The 20,722-nt window shown below is 46.7% G+C and overlaps 1 protein-coding gene across 1 annotated transcript; it reads right to left on the bottom strand.

The window, feature by feature from the left end:
* Positions 1 to 16,529: 16,529 nt before the first annotated feature.
* Positions 16,530 to 19,372, bottom strand: LOC124676125 (trehalose 6-phosphate phosphatase RA3-like). The gene is made up of 10 exons (XM_047212205.1): positions 19,127 to 19,372; positions 18,898 to 19,038; positions 18,724 to 18,795; positions 18,211 to 18,306; positions 17,968 to 18,021; positions 17,682 to 17,783; positions 17,458 to 17,605; positions 17,217 to 17,287; positions 17,000 to 17,092; positions 16,530 to 16,580 (listed from the first exon to the last, which is right to left on the bottom strand). Exons 1-10 carry the CDS (start codon positions 19,370 to 19,372, stop codon positions 16,530 to 16,532), a joined length of 1,074 nt encoding a protein of 357 aa, XP_047068161.1.
* Positions 19,373 to 20,722: the final 1,350 nt, after the last annotated feature.

The raw sequence follows: 20,722 nt of genomic DNA, 5'->3' as shown, positions 1-20,722 counted from the left end.
AAAGGACATCTCCAGCGGATCTGATGCATAACACTGTTACCAAGGCTGGATCCACTAGAATATTGTGTTAGGATAGGTGAGTTTTGGATTTTTAATAAATCCCACGGTTAGCAAGGTCGGTTTCATTAGAATATTGTTATGCCTAGATTTTGTGTCATTTGACGTGTAAGATACCATATTATATATGTTATGTTGTATGCATTGCCGGATCAACTATTAGCTAGGGGATGCACCATGTTTTAACTAGATTAAAATACTTTGTTAAATATTAGCATTTTTCACCACTTATATCATTGTGTATTGTTTGATCTATATGTTCATGTGCAAATCAAACGTGTACCAGATCCATTGTGAAAGCACAATTAATTTCATGTCTTAGATCTACACATTACTATTTTTCCTATATGTTTTTTTATAGATAACCATAGCTATCATCATAAAACATGGGTTTTATTTTGGTGACACTCCATAAGAAATTGAATAGCTGATTAGGCCAATGGTGTCTCTTGTTTCACTCTGAATCACTAAGACCCCAAATCATTTATTCTTAACCAGTTTAAGTCTAGCTATCACATGTTTGGTATGTCCATATTCCAACTTCAAAGATTTGTTTGTGCAGTTTATTTCAGATGAGATACCGGCATCTTGCCATAAGGATTGCAAACCGCTGCTATTGCGAAGTTTTGGTGCACTGCATAAGACACCTTTTTAGTTAAGAGTGTCTTATGCAGTGTTGCTAGAATATCACAAAAGTGACGAGAAGAGTACCGAAGGTTAAGGTTGGCCATTTGTAATAGAACCTTCAATAGCATGGAGACAACGACGTAACCAAGAACTAGTGCTGTAGAACTCTTGTTTCTAAAGCTAGCAGTTAATCTATGTCGAAATACATGTGTATATGTGGTGTATGAAATATACAAATCAAATATAAATGAGTTTTGATAATTTTTTGTGAATGCAATGTTAAGTTATGGGCTACTTGAGACAACTGGGCATTGCTTGTTGCATATATAAAATGTCACCGATGGTGCCAGAAACCGAACGGCTGGTTAAAACAAACGTGTGCCATCTCTGTGAAACGCATACGCCTAAAGTAACAACAACATCTGCGATCTTCCAGTCTGCTGACGGTCGAATAGGGAACACCGTGTGTAACAGACCAGTCTATCGCACACGATTTAACATAATTAACCGTGTCGAACACTGGATCCTGTCGCACACGATTTTGAAAACCATGTGCTTTGTTTTGGCGTATCACTCACGCTCTCTTTGTGACTGTTGGGTTTGCCGTGTGCGACGGGCCATTTCAACCATGTGTAAAGGTCCAATCTGCACTACTGGTCAGGCATGCAAGCAAAGTTCAGTTCAGTTTCTGCAAGCAAAGTGTAGAGCATCTAAAGAAAGTTAGTAACGCTCGTGGCCCGGATCTCGCGTGCAATTTCACTCAATCATCTGATACATACCCATAGAGCCACATGCATATGCTTAGCAGCCACCCGGCCACGTACTCATATCAGTAGTCTCTTCCCTTTGCCCTGCTCCTTTCGCTTTACTCGTCTTTCCTTCGTATACTTCGCCTTTTCCGCGCTCACCGACCCGTGACCCGCCGGAGCACGCACACGGCGGCCGCCGCGCCTGGTCGGTCGATCGAGCTAGCTACCCATGCAGGACCACCACCACAGCACCACACATATGTGTCTAGGTTGGCGATCGATCATGCATGTGCATATGGTCTTGTCATTGATTTGGAGCCATGACCATGAGAAGAGAAACTCTTCCTTTTAACACGAGCTAGCAACGCAAGCACACACTGTCACTGACTCGACCACCGGCCCCTGTGACTCTGAATGTGGTCGCGCCCTTTGTAGCCCTGATTCGTGACATGCTTAAAAATATTACGGTTGGGGTTCCTACATATAAAGATTCACTGGTTCACTACGAGTGGCGTTCACTTCAGCAATATGTTATGCGGTTGCCGACCATGCATGCATGTACACCAACCATTTGAAAATATCAAGACCTGCACTTGGAAAGTGGACTTGCTTTTCCCACTTGTTTGAGGTTAAGTGGTTGGCTCCCAGGCATTCCCTCTTATGCCTCCAATTATTCCAACCAGGCCACTGTCTGTCGGTTCCTTGTTTATGCAACCCTAGCTAAGGCACACACAATCTCAATTGTTCTTTACTTTTGGCACAAAGCATGGGCAATTGCACTCGTCGTCTTTCCACGCATGACACCGATCATCAATCCCCCCCCCCCCCCCCCCCCACACACACACACCCACCACCACCTTATAAACCATTAGTTGTTAGGTGCAAAACCTGTGGTCGCCATTGGCTCAAATGAAACGCTCCATGCATATATAGTTTCCTGTAGTGGTAGTGTACCACATGGTATTATCACGTGTCACTGACATGTGCACCTTGAGGGATTTTTGTTTGATTGTGACTAATTCTCGATTGAACAAGAACTAAATTAGTTCTCAGTCAAGTGATCTAATGGAATCTTAGGTATAACCTATGTTGCACCTCACGATAAGCACGAATCACGGAGCAATTCAACACATAAATGCACAAATCTTAATCAAAATCCACAGTGTAGGGCCCGGCTGAGAGCTAATTTAATTCTCAGCTACTTGAGATAACAAGCCCAAATTTTTTTTCACTCGGACGGGATTTTTACACGAGCTAAGTGCAGTTTTTGGGACCAAGGAATATAAGACTTTACGGGGAGAGCCTGGACGCATGAACATTCAAGTGGAGTCCAACTAACTCGTAGCCTGTCCAATTTTTGAACGGGACAGTTGCTACAATTTCTTTACGCATACACATCACATATATAGTGGCCTTCTTGTCCGCTAGTGTGCTTCTTCTTGCACGTTAAGGCATGGAGCATTTCTAGTACGAGCTAGGCTGCCATAAAGAGGGATTGTGCTACCCCCACACCATGCATTGGCCATTCATCCATCGCTTTAGCATTTGCAGATTCACCACATCACATGCGATGCAAACAGGAAGGAGAATCTAGCTGTTGTACTTTATGTCTTTGCCCCCATTGTGTGTTTAAGTTAAGCTAATTTGGGGTCAGAAATTTCAGTGAAACCGGAGGGAGAATCTAACCTCCGCTTCATAATTTGGGGTCAAAAATTTCGATGAAACAGGAAGGAGAATCTACCCTCCGCTTCATAATAAGTGCTATTAATTTAGTTTAAATTTAAATGTCGAGGCAATATTTATTATGGATCGGAGAGAGTAACTAATTTGCATATGGAAGGGAGGTGCATCTCATGCATGCGGCTATGACGCGATGTCCATATCGTCTTGTGGCGATGTTCATATCGATGGCTCGCTCGTTTGGGTCAAAAAGGGGCCCTTAAAAGAAAAGCAAGTTTGGAAAGACGCTTGTATGCTCTAGCTAGGTACTTAGCTTACTCTCGCTGATGTATGTCATGTACGGCTATAGGGCAGATTCGGTGACAAGGTGATTTGGTGTTTCCCTACTGTTTCTAGCTACTCTGTAATTAAAGATCGAACAGGAACACGAAATTTGGGCATGTCCCAACTTGCAAGTGAATCAATGCCGACCAACGACGACAAAACGTACCTGAGTCGATCGCTCGATCGGAATATGGCCACGTGCAGGAATGAAGTATAGAGGGCCGAATGAAGTATAGAGGGGTATGTACATTGGTTTAGACGGATGGTGTCTGTAATATTACTCCATGTCATCTGTAGATAATGATATTGATAGTGTATACAATAGTCTGTCTTTAAGTTATATATTTTTAGCCACAGCTATATGTGGAACTTTACCTCCTTCGGTGCCTTATTCTCTTTCTCCACATCACCAAAATCACTTATAACTACCTCTTACAGGCAGGTGAGTCATCACCATTGTGCATGCCCTAAAGGGATGGACAGCGGCGCCCGATTGAGCCCACTTCGTAGTCAAAGTTAACCATAACTTGGTTAGTTATAAAATTCTTTTAGCGAATTAGTTTAGTTTGAACTAGCTCATAGTAGTATTTTTCATGGGCTTATTCGGCATTAACAGGATTTAACAGCGACCACACCATCTCACTGCTCTCATACTGTCATACAGATAAAATTTAATTGGTCGTTGCCACACACACCGGCTGGCCCCACTGGTGGAAAAAAGGGCTTTGGTCGCGGTTGGCAACTGCCATTAGTCGCGGTGGCGCAACCGCGACCAAAGCAGCGCGACTAAAGGCCCCCCCCTTTAGTCGCGGTTCCTTACGAACCGCGACTAAAGGCCCGTCCACGTGGGCCGCAGGCAGCGCTAGGGCGGAGGACCTTTAGTCGCGGTTCTTCTCGCCAACCGCGACTAAAGGCCTCCGCGAGGTTTAGGGTTTTAGCCCCCTCCCCCTAAATCTGGTTTCTTTTTAATTTGTATTTTTTTATTTCTTTTGGGTTTTAATTTTGAAGGAGTTTCACATATTCTACGGTACTCGTATACATACATGCATATGAATGTACAATTTCAAACAAATTTGAAATTAGAACCAAAAAGAATTCAAGAGTAATATACAATATATATTCAATATCGGATGACCATATACAATATATATTCAATATCGGATGACCATATACAATTTTGAACAAGTTAGTTACAAATTCCGGTGCGTATAAAGATCTACGTCATCGTAATAGTGTTCTCCTCTAGGATCGATGACTTCCTCGCCAACCATCCAGCTAGTTCCTCTTGAAGTGGTCGGAAGCGAGCTTCCGGACTAAGCGTCTTCCGGAGGTTATTCCTCAGATGTTGTTCTCACACGTCCGGTCCCGCTCATTGCGTATCTCCGGATCCTCTCACAAACATAGTATCCACATAGATTGGTCCCCGGTGGCCGAGTATCCCCGTACGTCGGCACTCGCCATTTTAAAATGTAGCTCTTTTTTGAATTCACCGACCTTGGTATCTACGAACCGTCTCCAAACCCTACGAGGCAAAGAAAATTAAATAAACAAGAGAGTTATTAATTAGTTACTTGATATAAGGAAATGATGAACGAAATAGGCCGATCGATATAGAGCGCAAATGAATGAAAATAATTACTTTTGCATCATTTTTCTCATGTCGCCCCAAAGCGCCGGATCCATATTCAGAGAGTCGTGGACGAGAACTGAGGAGGTCTGAACTTTAATTACCATAAGAATCCAGTGGAACCTGCGGACACGATACATGCACAGCCATGCATAACTCATCGATTAGCCACATACCATGCATGGAGTAAACAAAAGAGAATGTGCTCAAGACAGAAACACTCACCCAAAATGGTAAGGAAATAGAATATCACTTTTCTCTTGCTGTTTTTCTAATAAACCGCCACAGGTCTTCCTCCACGTCTGGCGGGGTGGTATTCTAACACATATGAATTAACGATGTGTGGGTCAATGAACCCAACATCATGGATGTTCCTTATTCGCATTTCCCGCTTCTTCATTCTGCATAATATATAGCGTACACAACAAGATAGTTAGGACAATATATATATATATAGTGCGGCAATGAACGAGATGGGGTAGAAATTAATAAATCACTTACGTAACGTAGCAACCGATGATAGATTTGTCGAGCTCGCAGCAGATTGAACAGCTGGAACAATTCACTCGGAGGAATTTGTACCCAGTAACGTTTGAAGTGATGCACATATTTAACTTCCGCATAGATATAGTCTTTGGCGTTTTCATGTTTTATGTAAGCCTTGTACCAATTTAGCAGCACCTTTCATTTGTCGAGGTAGATCCTCTTCCCGCGCAGGCTCGATGAGAGGGCCATTCTTCACATATGAAAATACTACGTCCTTCATTGGCGCCTCATCAAGGCCTAACACCGCACGAAGAGTGATACCTAAGTCGGCCGCTTGTTTTCCGGCACTTTCTACAGCTCAATCCACATGCTGCCGCAGCTGCTATGATATCGGGGGCATCCGGACCGGCGGCTTGCACTATGAGCGGGGCGATCGATTGTTTACTTTGTTCCCCGAGCTGGGCAACTTCTTTCCCCCTTTCTAATTTTGACTCGGCCTCGTCCTTCAAGGCTTTCTTCTCCGCCAACTCTTTCCTCGGTCTTCAACGCGAGTGCTTGCCTACGAAGTTCACGTAAATAGTCGTCGTGCAGATTCTTCGCGGCTTGGGACGGTGTGTTCAAAAATGACTTAGCCCATCGCTTTTCCTTGTCGAATATACCGGCTTGGGCTCGCCCTCTATTTTCTTCTTGACGTTCGCCTTCCATTTCTCTAAATCAGCAGCCGCGCCCGCCTCGACTTCCTCGGCACTACTTTCCCAAGGCCTCGTGGGGAGAGGCTTCGTTGATACCTCCGGTACCTTTGTTTTCTTAGGTACGTAAGGGTCCGGGTTAATAACCCAGGACCGCTTCTGCTTCTTCGCCGGAGGTGGATTGGGGGCGGTACCGGTGTCCGATCACCCGCCGGACGAGGACCGGGGGCGGCGGCGTCGGCCGACGTGAATGAGGTGTATTAGGTGAAGCACCACCGCCACCGTCACCGCCACCGCCACCGTCACCGCCACCGCCACCGTCACCGCCACCGCCACCACCACCACCGTACGGGGTGGACTTGTTGGCGCTCGCCCGGAAACTTGATAAATTTCTTCTCGCCATAGAATGAACTCGGCGCTTGACATCTCCAAGTCTTTTTCACCCCTTCAGGTGTAGCAATGTCAATGTCCAGGTCCTCAAACCCTTGGACTATCTCCTCCACCGTCACACGAGCATAGCCATCTTGAATGGGGTTGTTGTGGTGGAGTGCTCCGGTGGTAAAGCACCGCCGATGGCTACCTTCATGGACATGTTCCCGATAGGATAATACAGATGACATGCTTTCATCTCCTTTATATCGTCCACGGGGTAGCGAGGAGGCTCCGGTGCAGTAATTTCGACCACCGCAGGCTCCGGTGCAGTAATTTCTATCGTCGGTGCACCAGCCGGTGAGGCCTCCGTGGAAGCCACGCCGCTTCTTCTCCGCCGCCGGCTTCCGAGATCCATTGGATGATCTTCGAGATGCTGCGCCCGAGATGCATCTCTTTCGGCGACTAGTACACTCACGGTTTTCTTCATCACATCCATTTCAGTTACCAACTTCGCCACAACATCTGCATCCCGATCCATCTTTCTCTTACGGCTTCTGTAACCGTACGGGTCATCTTTCTGGGGGAACCCTAGTTTCCACGAAATGTCCCCGGGCATGCCTCGTACACGTCCTCCGTGTTCAGGATTCCCGAGGGCTTTTGTCGGGGCGTCGTTCTCTCTCGTTGAACCTGATCCTCCCCTCTTGAGCATCCCTCATTGCCTCAATAAGCTTTTGGGTGGGTGTAATTATTTTGCCCCGATAAACACACTCCCTCGTCTCCGGGTTCAGCCGATCCCCCATGCCCGTACCACCAGCTTTTGGCCCTTGGGTCCCATCCCTCCGCACCCGGACGGATTCCTCGCGCCCTCGCTCGTTCTCCATCTTCTCCCACTTAGGCTGCCAAAAGCGATACCCTCCTGGCCCCATTTTATGATTGTACTCCTTCTTGGCCGCATTTTCCTTATTTTTTTTTCGATAGTTCAAGGAACTGCTCCGATTTCTTTTGCTTCACAAATTCTGGCCAATCATGTTGCGGTTTCTCATATTGTCCTTTGAAATCCGGAGTCTTGCCCTGGTTGACAAAGTCATGGGCTAGATTTTGCTTGTATTTCCGGAATGCGTTGGCCATCCTAGAAAGAGCGAACTGTTTGACTAGCTTGCGCCTCTTCTTGTTTTCCGCAATCTTGTTACCCTCCTCATCGTATTTGCGGTATTCGGAGGTAGAACGAAATGTTCCATAAGCTTGTTGAAGCAATCTTTTTTTTCTCTCTGTTCGACAAAAGTGAAACCAACACGTGCCTTCTTTGGCTCATTCCACTCCCGGCGGGTGATCGAGACGTTGTCTCTAACAACGGCTCCGCATTGGCCGACAAACTTGGTGGCGTTCTTGCTGGGCTCCGCCGTCCTGCCGGTTTCTTCGTCGACAACATCGATGGTGCATGTTTCTCCTGCTTTCATCGTCTTGGTTGCGCCACGCTTTGACGACGACGTACTCGATTTTTTCGACGATCCGGCCGAGGGCTAAAATAAGAAAGAGAGTCGCGCGCGTTAGTACACACACATTAATTTATTCAAATCGTTAGTTGTATCACCAGACGCTCAATATGTATATATATATACCTCGGCGCCGGAGGTGGTTGCTACTTCCAACCGAAGATCGTCGTTTATCGACGTTTCTTCGGCATCATCCGCTTGCCGACGGCGCCCTTCATCTTCACCTCAAGGTTCAGATAAGAAGAGATATCATCTTCTTCTTCTCCGGCTCGCACATATATAACATCGCCTTTTATGATGCCGAAGATATGTTCTTCAGCGTCCGGATCATAGTTGTCCAGAATCGGGTCACCTCTATCGTCCGCCATATGTCAGTCCTGAAAACATGTAGTCAAAACTAATTATTTAAGTGCGGTGTCGAAAGGGCGGTGGCAAAAGGAGAGAGGGCGGTGGCGGTGGCAAAAGGGCGGTGGCGGTGCCGAGGACAACACATAGAGGCCTCCCTCGCCGTATACGGAGGGGGGGGCGGCGAGGCAGGGGCGAAAGGGCGGTAGCGGTGTGCCGATCCTCTCTCTCGTAAAAAAAGAAAAAAACCCGCGCGTATACGGAGGGGGAGGCGAGGGCCTCGCCGCCCCCTCCGTATACATGCGGGGTCGGTGGCGGTGGGTTTGCTAGTTAATTTTTTTGTTAAGTCAAAATTCAGAAATTTTTTGTCCACTTAAAATTTTATTAAGTCAAAATTATCAAGTTTTATGTTTTTTTGTTAACTATATATATAGTTACTAATTAATTTCATTAATTATAAGTGGACAAAACAAAAAATTATTAAGTCAAAATATGTTTTTTTTGTTAACTATATGTTTTTTTATTAAGTCAAAATTATAACTGAAATTTATAACTGAAATTTATAACTCAAATTTTGTTAAGTCAAATTTACCGTTTTTATTAAACTAATTAACTACTTAAAATTAAAAAGAACAAAAAAACTAAAAAAAAACTAAAAAAAAGAAAAAAAAACCCCGGCCGCCGTGCGCCCCGGCGCCCTCTCGATCTCTCCCGGCCGATGGTGGACGTACGGCGGCGCGGCGCCGCGCGCGCGGCGCGCGCGGCGGTGACGTGTGTGGCGGCGCCGCGGCGGTGGCCCCGGCAGCATCGTGTGGCGGCGCCGCGGCGGTGGCCCCGGCAGCGGTGTGGCGGCGGCGCGAGCCGCGCGCGCGCGCGCGGCGCCCGATCCGTCGACGGCGGCGGCGCGGCGGTTACGGCGGCGGCGGTTACGCACGGCGGGGGCGCGGACGCTTACGGCGGCGGCGGTCACGGCGGGGGCGCGGACGCTTACGGCGGCGGCGGTTCCGGCGGCGAAGACGAGCGGCGGCGCAGCGACGAAGACGGCGCGGACGACGACGAAGACGAGCGGCGGCGCAGGCGACGAAGACGGATCGATCGAAGATGAGACTCTGGCGCGGCGGTTCGCGCCGCGGGAATTTATAGGGACCACCCTTTGGTCGCGGTTGGTCTGGCCAACCGCGACTAAAGGTCCCCCTTTAGTCGCGGTTGGCCAGGCCAACCGCGACCAAAGGCCTTTTTTCGCCCTTTTTTGGTTCCCGCGGAAATGACCTTTAGTCGCGGTTGGCCAGGCCAACCGCGACTAAAGGCCTTTTTCAAAATTCTTTTCTTTTTCAAAATGTTAAAAATACATATAATTCATTTCTACTTGTGAAAAATACATATAATATATCAAAAAATTCAGAAAAATAAAAATAATTCAATTCAAAATCTTAAAAATACAAATTATATATCAAAAAAATTAGAAAAATAAAACAAATTCATTTCAATATGTTAAAAATACAAATTATATATCAAAAAAATCAGAAAAATAAAACTAATTCATTTCAATATGTTAAAAATATAAATTATATATCAAAAAATTCAGAAAAATAAAACCAATTCAATTCAAAATGTTAAAAATACAAATAATATATCAAAAAATTCATAAAAATAAAACTAATTCATTTCAAACACATCACGGGCATTTCTCTTCTTCCCGCCATTTCTTCCTCGTCTTCCCGCCTCTTTCTTCCCGCCAATTTCTTCCCGCCAATTTCTTCCCGCCAATTTCTTCCCGCCAATTTCTTCCCGCCTCTTTCTTCCCGCCTCTTTCTTCCCGCCAATTTCTTCCCGCCTCTTTCTTCCCCCCTCTTTCTTCCCGCCAATTTCTTCCCGCCAGCTCTTTCTTCCCGCCTCTTTCTTCCCGCCATTTCTCACTACATATATGTTGCCCGGCTTGGCCAGCATTATCACATCTCTACAATCTCTCATCACTCTCTCATGGCTTCCACCGCACCCACTCTAACCTACCAGCGAGTGGAGGAGCTTTGCGCCTCGAACTACCCTTGCCCTCCGGGCTACCGCGTCCCCGCCGGGCCGGAGCCTAAGCGCCGGCGGCGTGCCGGTCCCTCCCGTCCCTCGGGGTGCACGCGCGCCGGCGGCCATCACGAATCACTACTACCTCGACCTCACGCCGGAGCAGCGGATGAATCCCCGCTGGCATCCCGATAACCAGCATACTTGGGACGCCTTCTTCATCAATCGGCGTGAGAGGGCGCTCGCCAGGTATGAGGAGGACGGTCTCGCCTCCCGGAAACTTCCACGAGGCCGGCCGTCGGCTATGGTGGTACGGCCGGACTCGCGGAGCGTCATGGACTACATCACGGCCGGCGATATCCCCCGCCTGCGCTACCCTCGGTTCGAGCCACGAGCGCCGCCCGACGACCGGCGACGACAAGCAGCGACGACGACGCCGGCAACTTAGAAGGCGACGACTACCAGATACAACGGCGGCGGCTATGAAGACTACGAGTATGCATATTATACGCCTAGGCGGGAGTATGACTAAATCACTCCAAATTTCATGTATGCAGGAGTATGACTAAATCACTCCAAATTTCATGTATGCAGGAGTATGACTTAGTCACTCCAAATTTCCTATATGCAGGAGTATGACTTAGTCACTCCAAATTTCATGTATGCGGGAGTATGACTTAGTCACTCCAAATTTCATGTATCATCGTGTGCTATCTCGAGTCAATTGAATCATTCGAAAATGGACACCAAACACATCACGGGTAATATAATTCACATGATTCATTCAACAAAGTTTGGTACAATAATAAATTATTACACATCATTTCTTCCCTTGTGTCCCCGCTTGCTTACGATTGTGCCGTATCCATGGAGCATCCTCATCATTTAACTTAATGCTTGGGTCGGTGTTCACTTTGAAGGGCGGAATTTCAGCAAACATATTATAATCTTCCGACATGTCCGTCTTGTCCTCCACTCCCACGATGTTTCTTTTCCCCGAAAGAACAATGTGGCGCTTTGGATCATCGCATGATGTACCGATCGTTTTCTTATCTTTCCGTTTCCTCGGTTTGCTACTCATGTCCTTCACATAGAAAACCTGAGCGACATCTTTCGCTAGGACGAATGGTTCGTCAAGGTAACCAAGATTGTTGAAATCCACCATTGTCATTCCGTATTGCTGGTCCACCTTTACCCCACCTCCTGTTAGCTTGAACCATTTGCACCGGAACAAAGGGACCCTAAAGGAGGGTCCATAGTCAAGTTCCCATATCTCCTCTATGTAACCATAATATGTGACCTTTTGCCCATTCTCGGTTGCTCGCATCAAAGCGGACACCACTGTTTTGGTTGGTGCTCTTTTTATCTTGGGCGATCGTGTAAAATGTATTCCCATTTATCTCGTACCCTTGGAAAGTCGTTATAGTCGAAGATGGTGTCTTGGCCAACATGTACAGCTGATCTACAACCTTATTGTCACTCATTAAATGTTTTCTCAACCAACCGCCGAAAGTCTCCATGTGGGCCTTCCTAATCCAGGATTCGAGCTTCCCGGGGTTGTCCGAGCGTAAAATATTCTTGTGTTTCTCAAAGTACGGAGCAACCAAGCTGGAATTGGTCGAATTGTGTGGTGTGCTTCGGTCGTAGAATGGCCGTCCATACATATCATTGATTTCCTTCCGATCGTGCCTTTTCCACTTAGTCTCCCCTCGTGCCGCGATTGAGGAAGACCAATCGGCTTAAGGTCGGGAACAAAGTCAACACAAAACTCAATTACCTCCTCATTTCCATAGCCCTTGGCGATGCTTCCTTCGGCCTAGCACGGTTACGAACATATTTCTTTAATACTCCCATGAACCTCTCGAAGGGGAACATATTGTGTAGAAATACAGGACCGAGAATGGAAATCTCATCGACTAGGTGAACCAGGAGGTGCGTCATAATATTGAAGAAGGATGGCGGGAACACCAACTCGAAACTCGACAAGACATTGGATCACATCGTTACGTAACCGTGGTAGAACTTCCGGATTGATTACCTTCCGAGAGATTGCATTGAGGAATGCACATAGCTTCACAATGGCTACTCGAACATTTTTCCGGCAGGAGCCCCTCAAAGCAATCGGAAGCAATTGCGTCATAATCACGTGGCGGTCGTGAGACTTCAGTGTTTTGGAACTTTTTCTCCGCCATGTTTATTATTCCCTTTATATTGGACGAGAATCCTGACGGGACCTTCATACCGCTCAGGCATTCAAAAAAGATGACCTTCTCTTCTTTGGTCGGAGCGTAGCCGGCACGACCTTGAAACCGTTCCGGATGCGGGTCATCGTGGTCTTTCAAACTTTGCTGGTCCTCGCCGTGCTTCCTTTGTATCATTTGACTTCCCATACACGCCCAAGAAGCTTAGGATGTTCACGCAAATATTCTTCGTAACGTGCATCACGTCGATTGCAGAGCGGACTTCTAGGACTTTCCAATATTCTAGCTCCCGAATATAGATTTCTTCTTCCACATGGCTACATGCCCGTCAGCTCCCTTCGGAACCGATTGTCCGCCAGGACCCTTTCCAAAGATGACTTTCAAACCCTTGACCATATCAAATACCTCGAGCACCAGTGTGTTCCGCGGCTTCGGCCGGTGATCTGCCTTGCCGTTGTAATGCTTGCCTTTCTTTCTTACTCGGATGACCTTTCGGAAGAAATCGACGATGCCCAAGGTACACGTTCTTCTTACAATTTGGCAAATGTACACTTTCGGTCTCATGTAAGCAAGTGCGTGCATGCATTGTATCCCTTATTTGACGAGTCCCGAAAGGTTACTAAGAGCAGGCCAATCGTTGATGGTTACGAAAAGCAACGCTCGTAGGTCAAATTCCTCTTCTTTGTGCTCATCCCACACACGGACACCAGGTCTGCCCCACAGCTGTAAAAGCTCATCAACTAATGGCCTTAGGTACACATCGATGTCGTTGCCGGGTTGCTTCGGACCTTGGATGAGCACCGGCATCATAATGAACTTCCGCTTCATGCACAACCAAGGAGGAAGGTTGTAGATGCATAGAGTCACGGGCCAGTGTGCTATGGCTGGAGCTCGCTCGCCAAAAGGATTCATGCCATCCGTACTTAGACCAAATCTTATGTTCCTTGCGTCAGCTGCAAAATCTTTGAACTCTCTGTCGATCTTTCTCCATTGCGTTCCATCCGCGGGGTGTCTCAACTCCCCGTCCGACTTACGGTCCTCTTTGTGCCATCGCAACAACTTGGCATGCTCTTTGTTCCCGAACGGACGTTTCAACCGTGGTATTATAGGAGCATACCACATCACCTTGGCGGGAACCCTCTTCCTGGGTTTCGGCCCTCAACATCGTCACCAGGGTCATCGCCTCCGATCTTATAACGCAATGCGAGTGCATACCGGGCATTCATTCAAATTCTCGTATTCACCGCGGTAGAGGATGCGATCGTTGATGCATGCATGTATCTTCGTAACCTCTAAACCTAGAGGGCAGACAACCTTCTTTGCTTCGTACGTAGTGGCGGGCAGCTCGTTATTCTTTGGAAACATATTCTTCAACATTTTCAGCAAGTTTTCAAATGCCGAGTCAGCTACACCTGCTCGTGCCTTCCATCTCAGCAAATCCAGTAGTGCAGCCCAGCTTTTTCGGACCATCATCGCATCCGGGTACGCCGCCTTCCCCGTGATCCTCTAACATGCGATCCAAATTCTCCCTCTCTTTTTCAGTTTCGCAGCGTCTCCGTGCATCAGCAATGGTCCGACCAAGATCATCAACGGGATCATCACGTGCCTCTTCTTCACCTTCCCCTTCACCTTCAGCATCCTCCATGAAAGTATCACCGAAATGAGAAAGATAGCTTTCATCATTGAAATCATCCCCTTCTTCATCTTCTTCCATTATAACCCCTCTTTCTCCATGCTTGGTCCAACAATTATAGCTTGGCATGAAACCGTGCCGAGCAGGTGCATGTGAACATCTCTTGAGGAAGAGTAACCCTTCCGATTCTTACACTTAACACATGGACAGATAACAAAACCCCCCGCTTGTTCGCATTAGCCACTACGAGGAAATCTTTCAAACCCGTACTGAACTCGCCGGAGAGTCGGTTACCGTACATCCATTGCCGATTCATCTGCATTATTATAATATAAAATATATAATTAACCATCATGCATTTGTTAAACTAACTAGCTACAAACAATATAAATTAAACAATTAATGAACTACACACACATGCATATTTTATCAATGACACATATCAAAGGTTCAAGTTGCTAACCGCGATCGAGGAGGAAAAATTAAATGAGAAAGCTCAAGTGTGACTCCAACACTTCATATCATGTTTGTTTCATGCTCTTGGGGCATTTCATCAAACACCTTATGTGCATAAGAGGAACCAAAAGCAAACCTAACACTCACTTGTGAAGAGAATGGCTCCAAATGGCTAAGTGTTGGCTGCTGGATGGGTATATATAGGGGAGGGGCTTTAGTCCCGTTGGCCTGGCCAACCGCGACTAAAGGCCTTCGGCACCTTTAGTCGCGGTTGGGCTGGCCAACCGCGACTAAAGCCCCCCACGTGCACCAGCTGGCCACCGTGCGCCCTGGGCCCAGGCCTTTGGTCGCGGTTCGCCACACGAACCGCGACTAAAGACCCCATTAGTCGCGGTTCCTTTACCTTCGCGACTTATGGGGCTTCCCGGAAGCCTGTTTTTCCACCAGTGCCCCTAGCTAGCTAGCTAGACTAGTCCCACGATCAAGTTGTCGCGAAGATCTACTGTCGCAGAAGCCCACAGTTGATCGCAAAATTAAGACAAGGAGACGAGAGGTAGATGTAGATGTATAGGTCGGTGCTGCATGTGTATAGTGTGCAAGAGCCGAGGAGCAGTAGTAGTGTGGTACCGCCGTACCGGCCGGTACTCCCAAGAGATGAGCCGGCTGCTGCACTCGATCCATGGAAGCTTGGCCGCAGCAGCCATAGCTTTCCTGCACCGGCCGATCGCCGAAGTTAATGAGACGCTGCAGCAGCCCTGCAGGGGAAGGCTTTTGTCGCCAGGCCGGAACATGCCGGGACAGATCGAAGCGCCCCTCCGGTGCCCGGGCATCGGCATCGGCACTGTCTCAGCTGCGATCTGCTGGCCGTCGTCTCTGTCCGGTCCCTCGCGTCGCAGAGCAGAGCTCGCCATGACCAGAAAAGCTCAGCCGCCCCACCATGTGCATGTGGATCCTTGCCGTTTCCACCCATCGGAACTCGTGGAAAAATGGTGCGATCCAAGTAGCACCTACTGCTCCGATTCTCCGTCGATCAGGCCCTTTTCCATCCATGGAAACGTACGTTTTGCAACCACACCATTGATGATGCATCTACCGATCTACGCACGCATAGCAGCCGTCTCTTTCATGGACCGAGAAGGAGAGCGCGAGTTGCGTTTCATGCGAGGTCGATCCGTCTTCTCGGGTAATCGGTCGCATGCTAGCACCGGCCCGCCTGCCGCCGGGCTGCATGCATTGATCTCAAGGTGCGTAGTTCTGACTTCTCACACCTGAATGCAGGATGGATCGATCCCATATGTGCGTTCCGACAACCACAGTATAATTTGTACTAAGAATATATTCTACACAGTGATGATGGCATGATGCATAGTCATGATCATATACTGGCATAACAATAACTTAATTAGTTCATCAGATGAATAACAACACAAGTTGAGGAGCACGCAAAATGAAACGATTTAGGTGAGAAAAATGGGGGCTACTTTGTCACTCCCATTTCTGTCATAGCTAGGAAAGGCTAATTACAAGAACCTCGCCAGAAGGATACAGTAATAGAAACCTTCAGAGCCAAGGCCTAGGGGTCACCGCGCTCGATCGATCTAGATCTTATATGTCGATCCCAACACACGCACACACATATGGATGCATTCTTCTACTACTAGTTAACACAACAGCAAAAACGCAAAGTCCAACAAGGAAACAAGACTTGATCTAGCTTAATTATATAGCTTGCTCTCCATTTCGAGCTATCAGATGGTTGATGATGAATTAGGTACTAGCCCTTTGTCCCGTTGCTCATCACCAGCTTACGCAGGAAGTCTTTCACCTGCATGGTGAAACAGCACAATATAAGCGACCAAGGTTGTAGACATGACTTCTCCGACCTATAACAAATATCAAAGATTTAATACTAGGTCGGTAGAAAGTTTGTACTAAGCCACCGAACACTTATTACATTTTAAACCCTATGGCTAATAAAATTGACATCATCTAGATTTGCATTGCCTTTTTTTCATTCCGACAATCAACTTTAGGAGAAGCAGTTCGAGAGCATATATATGGCATGCACCTAGCTAACTAGTACCTCTACTGCGCATACGCAGTGAGTACAACCTATAGTTGCTTTATGATACATGCTACCTAGACAGTCCACAAGAATAGGCATGCCTACTACACTCCACACATGCATGCATAGTATTATTAACATATCCTGGTAAGCACATATTTGTGTTTATAGTAATGTACCTCTGCAGGCTCTCGCAGAGAGTAGGATGCGGTGGTCTCCTTTGCATACTTGGTCACAAGGATCCCGATGCCCTGTCCCATGTTGCGCAGCACCTATAGTTTCATTTTTGGCAAAAGGGTATAAAAGCATCAGCTCATGGCTCATAGATCTGCTTTTCTTCCAAGTAGCGGTAGTGCAAAAGCGAAGATGATTTATGCACACAGGCACTACACGTACCTTGAATGCGTCCTCGTCAGTGCGATCATCTCCGATGTAAATCGGGAAAACATCGCCATGTCCTGCATAGCCTTCAAGAAAAAATCCAAACAAAATACTATATTAACACCAGCAATTAATAATAAACATATCAACAAAGTAATAATTGCTATATCTCAAAAAATAAAGTTATGAAAAGCAAGTAACGTAACATGGACAACTACATTTTTTGTGATCATGTAGTATGCGATGAATCACTCACCGAGAGACTCGAGCAAGAACTCAAGGGCATTGCCCTTGTCCCACTTGATGGAGGGACGGATCTCCAGGACCTTTCTCCCCTTGGTGAGGCGGAGATCTGGGTAGCCCTCCAGCACCGCTCTCACCTCCTTGCCTAGAGCATCCCATTCCTACATGAATAAGTTGAAGTTAGGCAAAGTTAATTATGCGATCAAAACGTGTACATTTGTATTTTCGGTAAGTCACCTCCTCGTCGACGCAGCGGAAGTGCACGGAGAGGCAGAACTTGTTGTTCTCCACCATGGCGCCTGGGATGGCTTCCATCTTGGCCGTCAGCGTCTCATACACCTGAACATATATAAATATATGACAGGAAAACTAGTAAGCAAATCGCACAGTATTTTGCTTTGAGTATTTTACTCCACATGTTTTAAGTATATCTGTCGTAATACTCTAGAAGTAGTATTGGCAGTTTTCAAGGTTGATTAATTGGCAGGAAGACAAATAATGATCTCATGCAGTCTATATATACCTCCTGAATGACAGGCAGGAACTCGGTCGCCGGCTGGCACAGAACTTCGTCAGCCTGCAGAGACAAATCAAACAACCACTAAATCATCGAACTATTTAATACAAATAAATGTGTGCAAATCATGACCAAGGAAAAGTCTTTTTCACAAGTGATGTCGTGAAGAAAAGTGCAGACCATAGAGAATAAGTCAAGACAAAAGACTAGAGAGAAAGTCAGAAAGAGATGGTGACTAACCAAACTGACCTTTGCCTTGTGGTTGGACACGGTGGTGGGGCCCTTGATGTCCATGCCATGGCTCCCGGCGTAGTACAGCTCCTCTAGCTTCACAAAGTTGAGCACCTGTGTGTGTAAACCATGGCCATAAATTCAGTGAAATTATTCCTAGGTATTCGCTCTGGTACAGAATAAGTATCACAATTTTATCAAGATATAGATCTATCTATGATCAAAATTTATCTAGATGTATATCTACATTTAGACCAAGCTGCAGCAGTTATTTTGGAATGGAGGTAGAAATAAGCTAGAGAAGGGACACATTTAGCACTAGGAAAAAGAACAACAAGCAAAGGGTCCCTCCTGCTACGGTAAAATAAAATCAGGCGGAAACATTGCAAAAGGGAAACCTGGAAGATTCCATTTACAGCTTCATGGTGTTGCAAGGGAAGGGGCCCGGAGAAAAAATTGCTTCTTTTACGGCACCAAGAAAGCAACAAAAATGTAAAGCAACACCAGTATTTGGTGGGCAGTGGAATGTACCTTGTCTCTGGATCTCCCACTTACGATGGCGGTCGGGAAATGCTGGGCCACGCTCCTCACCGCGTCTCTCATCTGCAATGAGTCAATACAAATATTAACCGCGCGGTAAGAATTAATAACATTGGGGCGACCGAGCTAGCTTGTGAACAGAACAGAGACGAAAAAGAAACTCACCTCTTCTGTCATGACGGCGCTGTCGGGGTCTTCCACGATCGGCGACAGGGTGCCGTCGTAGTCCAGGAACATCACGATCTGCTTCCCCTTGGCCGCCGCCACCACGGCCTCGATCCACTCTAGTGCCGACGGGTGCTTCTCCTGCGATTCAGCCCACCATTAATTCTTAGTTTCAGGAGATGGTGAGAGGGACCAAGACGTAGCCACGGAGAGGTGCGTCTCAACTTACCATCCAGTCCTCGTGGTCGGCGCCGGCGGCGACCTTGGCATGGCGCGGCGAGGAGGCCTTCATGGAGTCCAGCAGCGACCCGCCCCTGAGCACCCCGGAGGCGGCCAGGTCCATGCGGCCCAGGGCGGCCTTCCTGCAGTCGCGCGCCCTCCGCGGCGGAAACGACGAGAAATGGCGACCCGCCTGCGCCGGCGGCGGCACGGCGGTGACCGCGTCCTCGGCAGCAAAGGCGGCGTGGTTCGTCATGGCACGGAAGAGCGGCGGGAGGATAAGATGCGTGGTTTCCAACGGGGAGCAAAGAAAGAGGGGGAGGGGGACGCTCCGATGGCGATGGTTTGGGGAGTGTGGAGGAAGAGGAAGGTGGTTCGATGGTAGTGGGCGGTGGAGGCCATGGCTATATATAGAGAGTGTGAGGACTGGCCCACCTCTGGGAATTTCTGATGTGGAGTGTCAAATTATGATTCCATGAAAATGCCTTGGGGGCTTGGACAATGAAGAAATACATTTTGTATCCACAATTTTCAAGCATTTGCACAACATGTTAATTGTGTTGCATATGGGTTTTCTATACTTCTAGAGGTTGAAGTGTGGGGTGATATACTTGTTCTGACATAGAAAACGTGTTGCGATAGACTTACGTGTTTTTTGCGATAACGCCATGTCAGTTCGCAAACTGAGATATAATAATGTTATCTAGCGGTATCCTTTGTGCGGTGCAGCGGCGGATACATGGGGTGCGTTATTGATGCAGATGCAGAGCGGTACCGTCCAGGTGTCATGCCTACTCTTAATTACTTTGGCCGCTTGATTTGGTCCCGCGTGCTCGCACCTTGTGATGGGGATCATGGTGCGCGGAGGATGATGTGGAAGGATTGGCCAAACGTTGCAATGTTAATTGGTCATGGTGTAGTTCAATTCTACTGTTTTTGTAATTGAAACAACTCTCATGTCCTCGTCAATATTGTTTTCATCCATATACTCATTGCACTTTTGTTCATTTCTTACGTCTTGCGGGGAAGTATGTATATCTCCTACTCCATCTTTCGTACACAATTAACAGGAGTTCTGGAATCAAACTCAATATTTATAAAGTTTTCCCAAATAATTTTTAAAAAACATCCGTATGCCCAAAATTAAATCTACAATATAATAATTCTCATAAACTATATTTTTTGTATTATATGCATTTGGTATTATGATGGTTGAAATTATTTCTTATGTACATGCATGGTCACATTTTATTCAGTCTAAAATTTGGCTAAACACATTACGTGGGGTAAATAAAAAAATGAAAGGAGTATATCATGCCCCTCACTATTTGTATATTTTTTCCTTGCATCTAGTTAAGCTACGACATCTGGTAGGCCCCACCAATTAATTTTTTTTCTACGATGTTTAATTCTCTCCATGCCGTGAATTAACGACTCAGAGAATTTCCGTAGTTGCCAAGGATAAATAAGATTGTGAATACAACTTAATCGCTCCATAAATGAAAATAATTTTGTACATAAATTGGTGAATTTGTGGCAGTATACGCAAGCATGTAATTAAATGCATTGATTCTCCAAATATAATACTCCCTTGGATTCAAATTAA

The sequence above is a fragment of the Lolium rigidum genome, chromosome 7, assembly GCF_022539505.1.
Source record: "Lolium rigidum isolate FL_2022 chromosome 7, APGP_CSIRO_Lrig_0.1, whole genome shotgun sequence".
NCBI classification, from domain to species: Eukaryota; Viridiplantae; Streptophyta; class Magnoliopsida; order Poales; family Poaceae; genus Lolium; species Lolium rigidum.
Note: the sequence above shows the minus strand (reverse complement) of the source record. Positions and strands in the feature narration are given on the sequence as shown.

What these genes read in the sequence shown, in the direction of transcription:
- LOC124676125 (XM_047212205.1), bottom strand. Translation starts at nt 19,372, where the DNA reads ATGACGAACCACGCCGCCTTTGCTGCCGAGGACGCGGTCACCGCCGTG. An exon ending in GTTCTTGCTCGAGTCTCTCG is followed by an intron (nt 17,288 to 17,457) that starts GTGAGTGATTCA and finishes TTTTTCTTGAAG; the next exon opens with GCTATGCAGGACATGGCGAT. An exon ending in CTCTGCGAGAGCCTGCAGAG is followed by an intron (nt 16,581 to 16,999) that starts GTACATTACTAT and finishes TTCACCATGCAG; the next exon opens with GTGAAAGACTTCCTGCGTAA.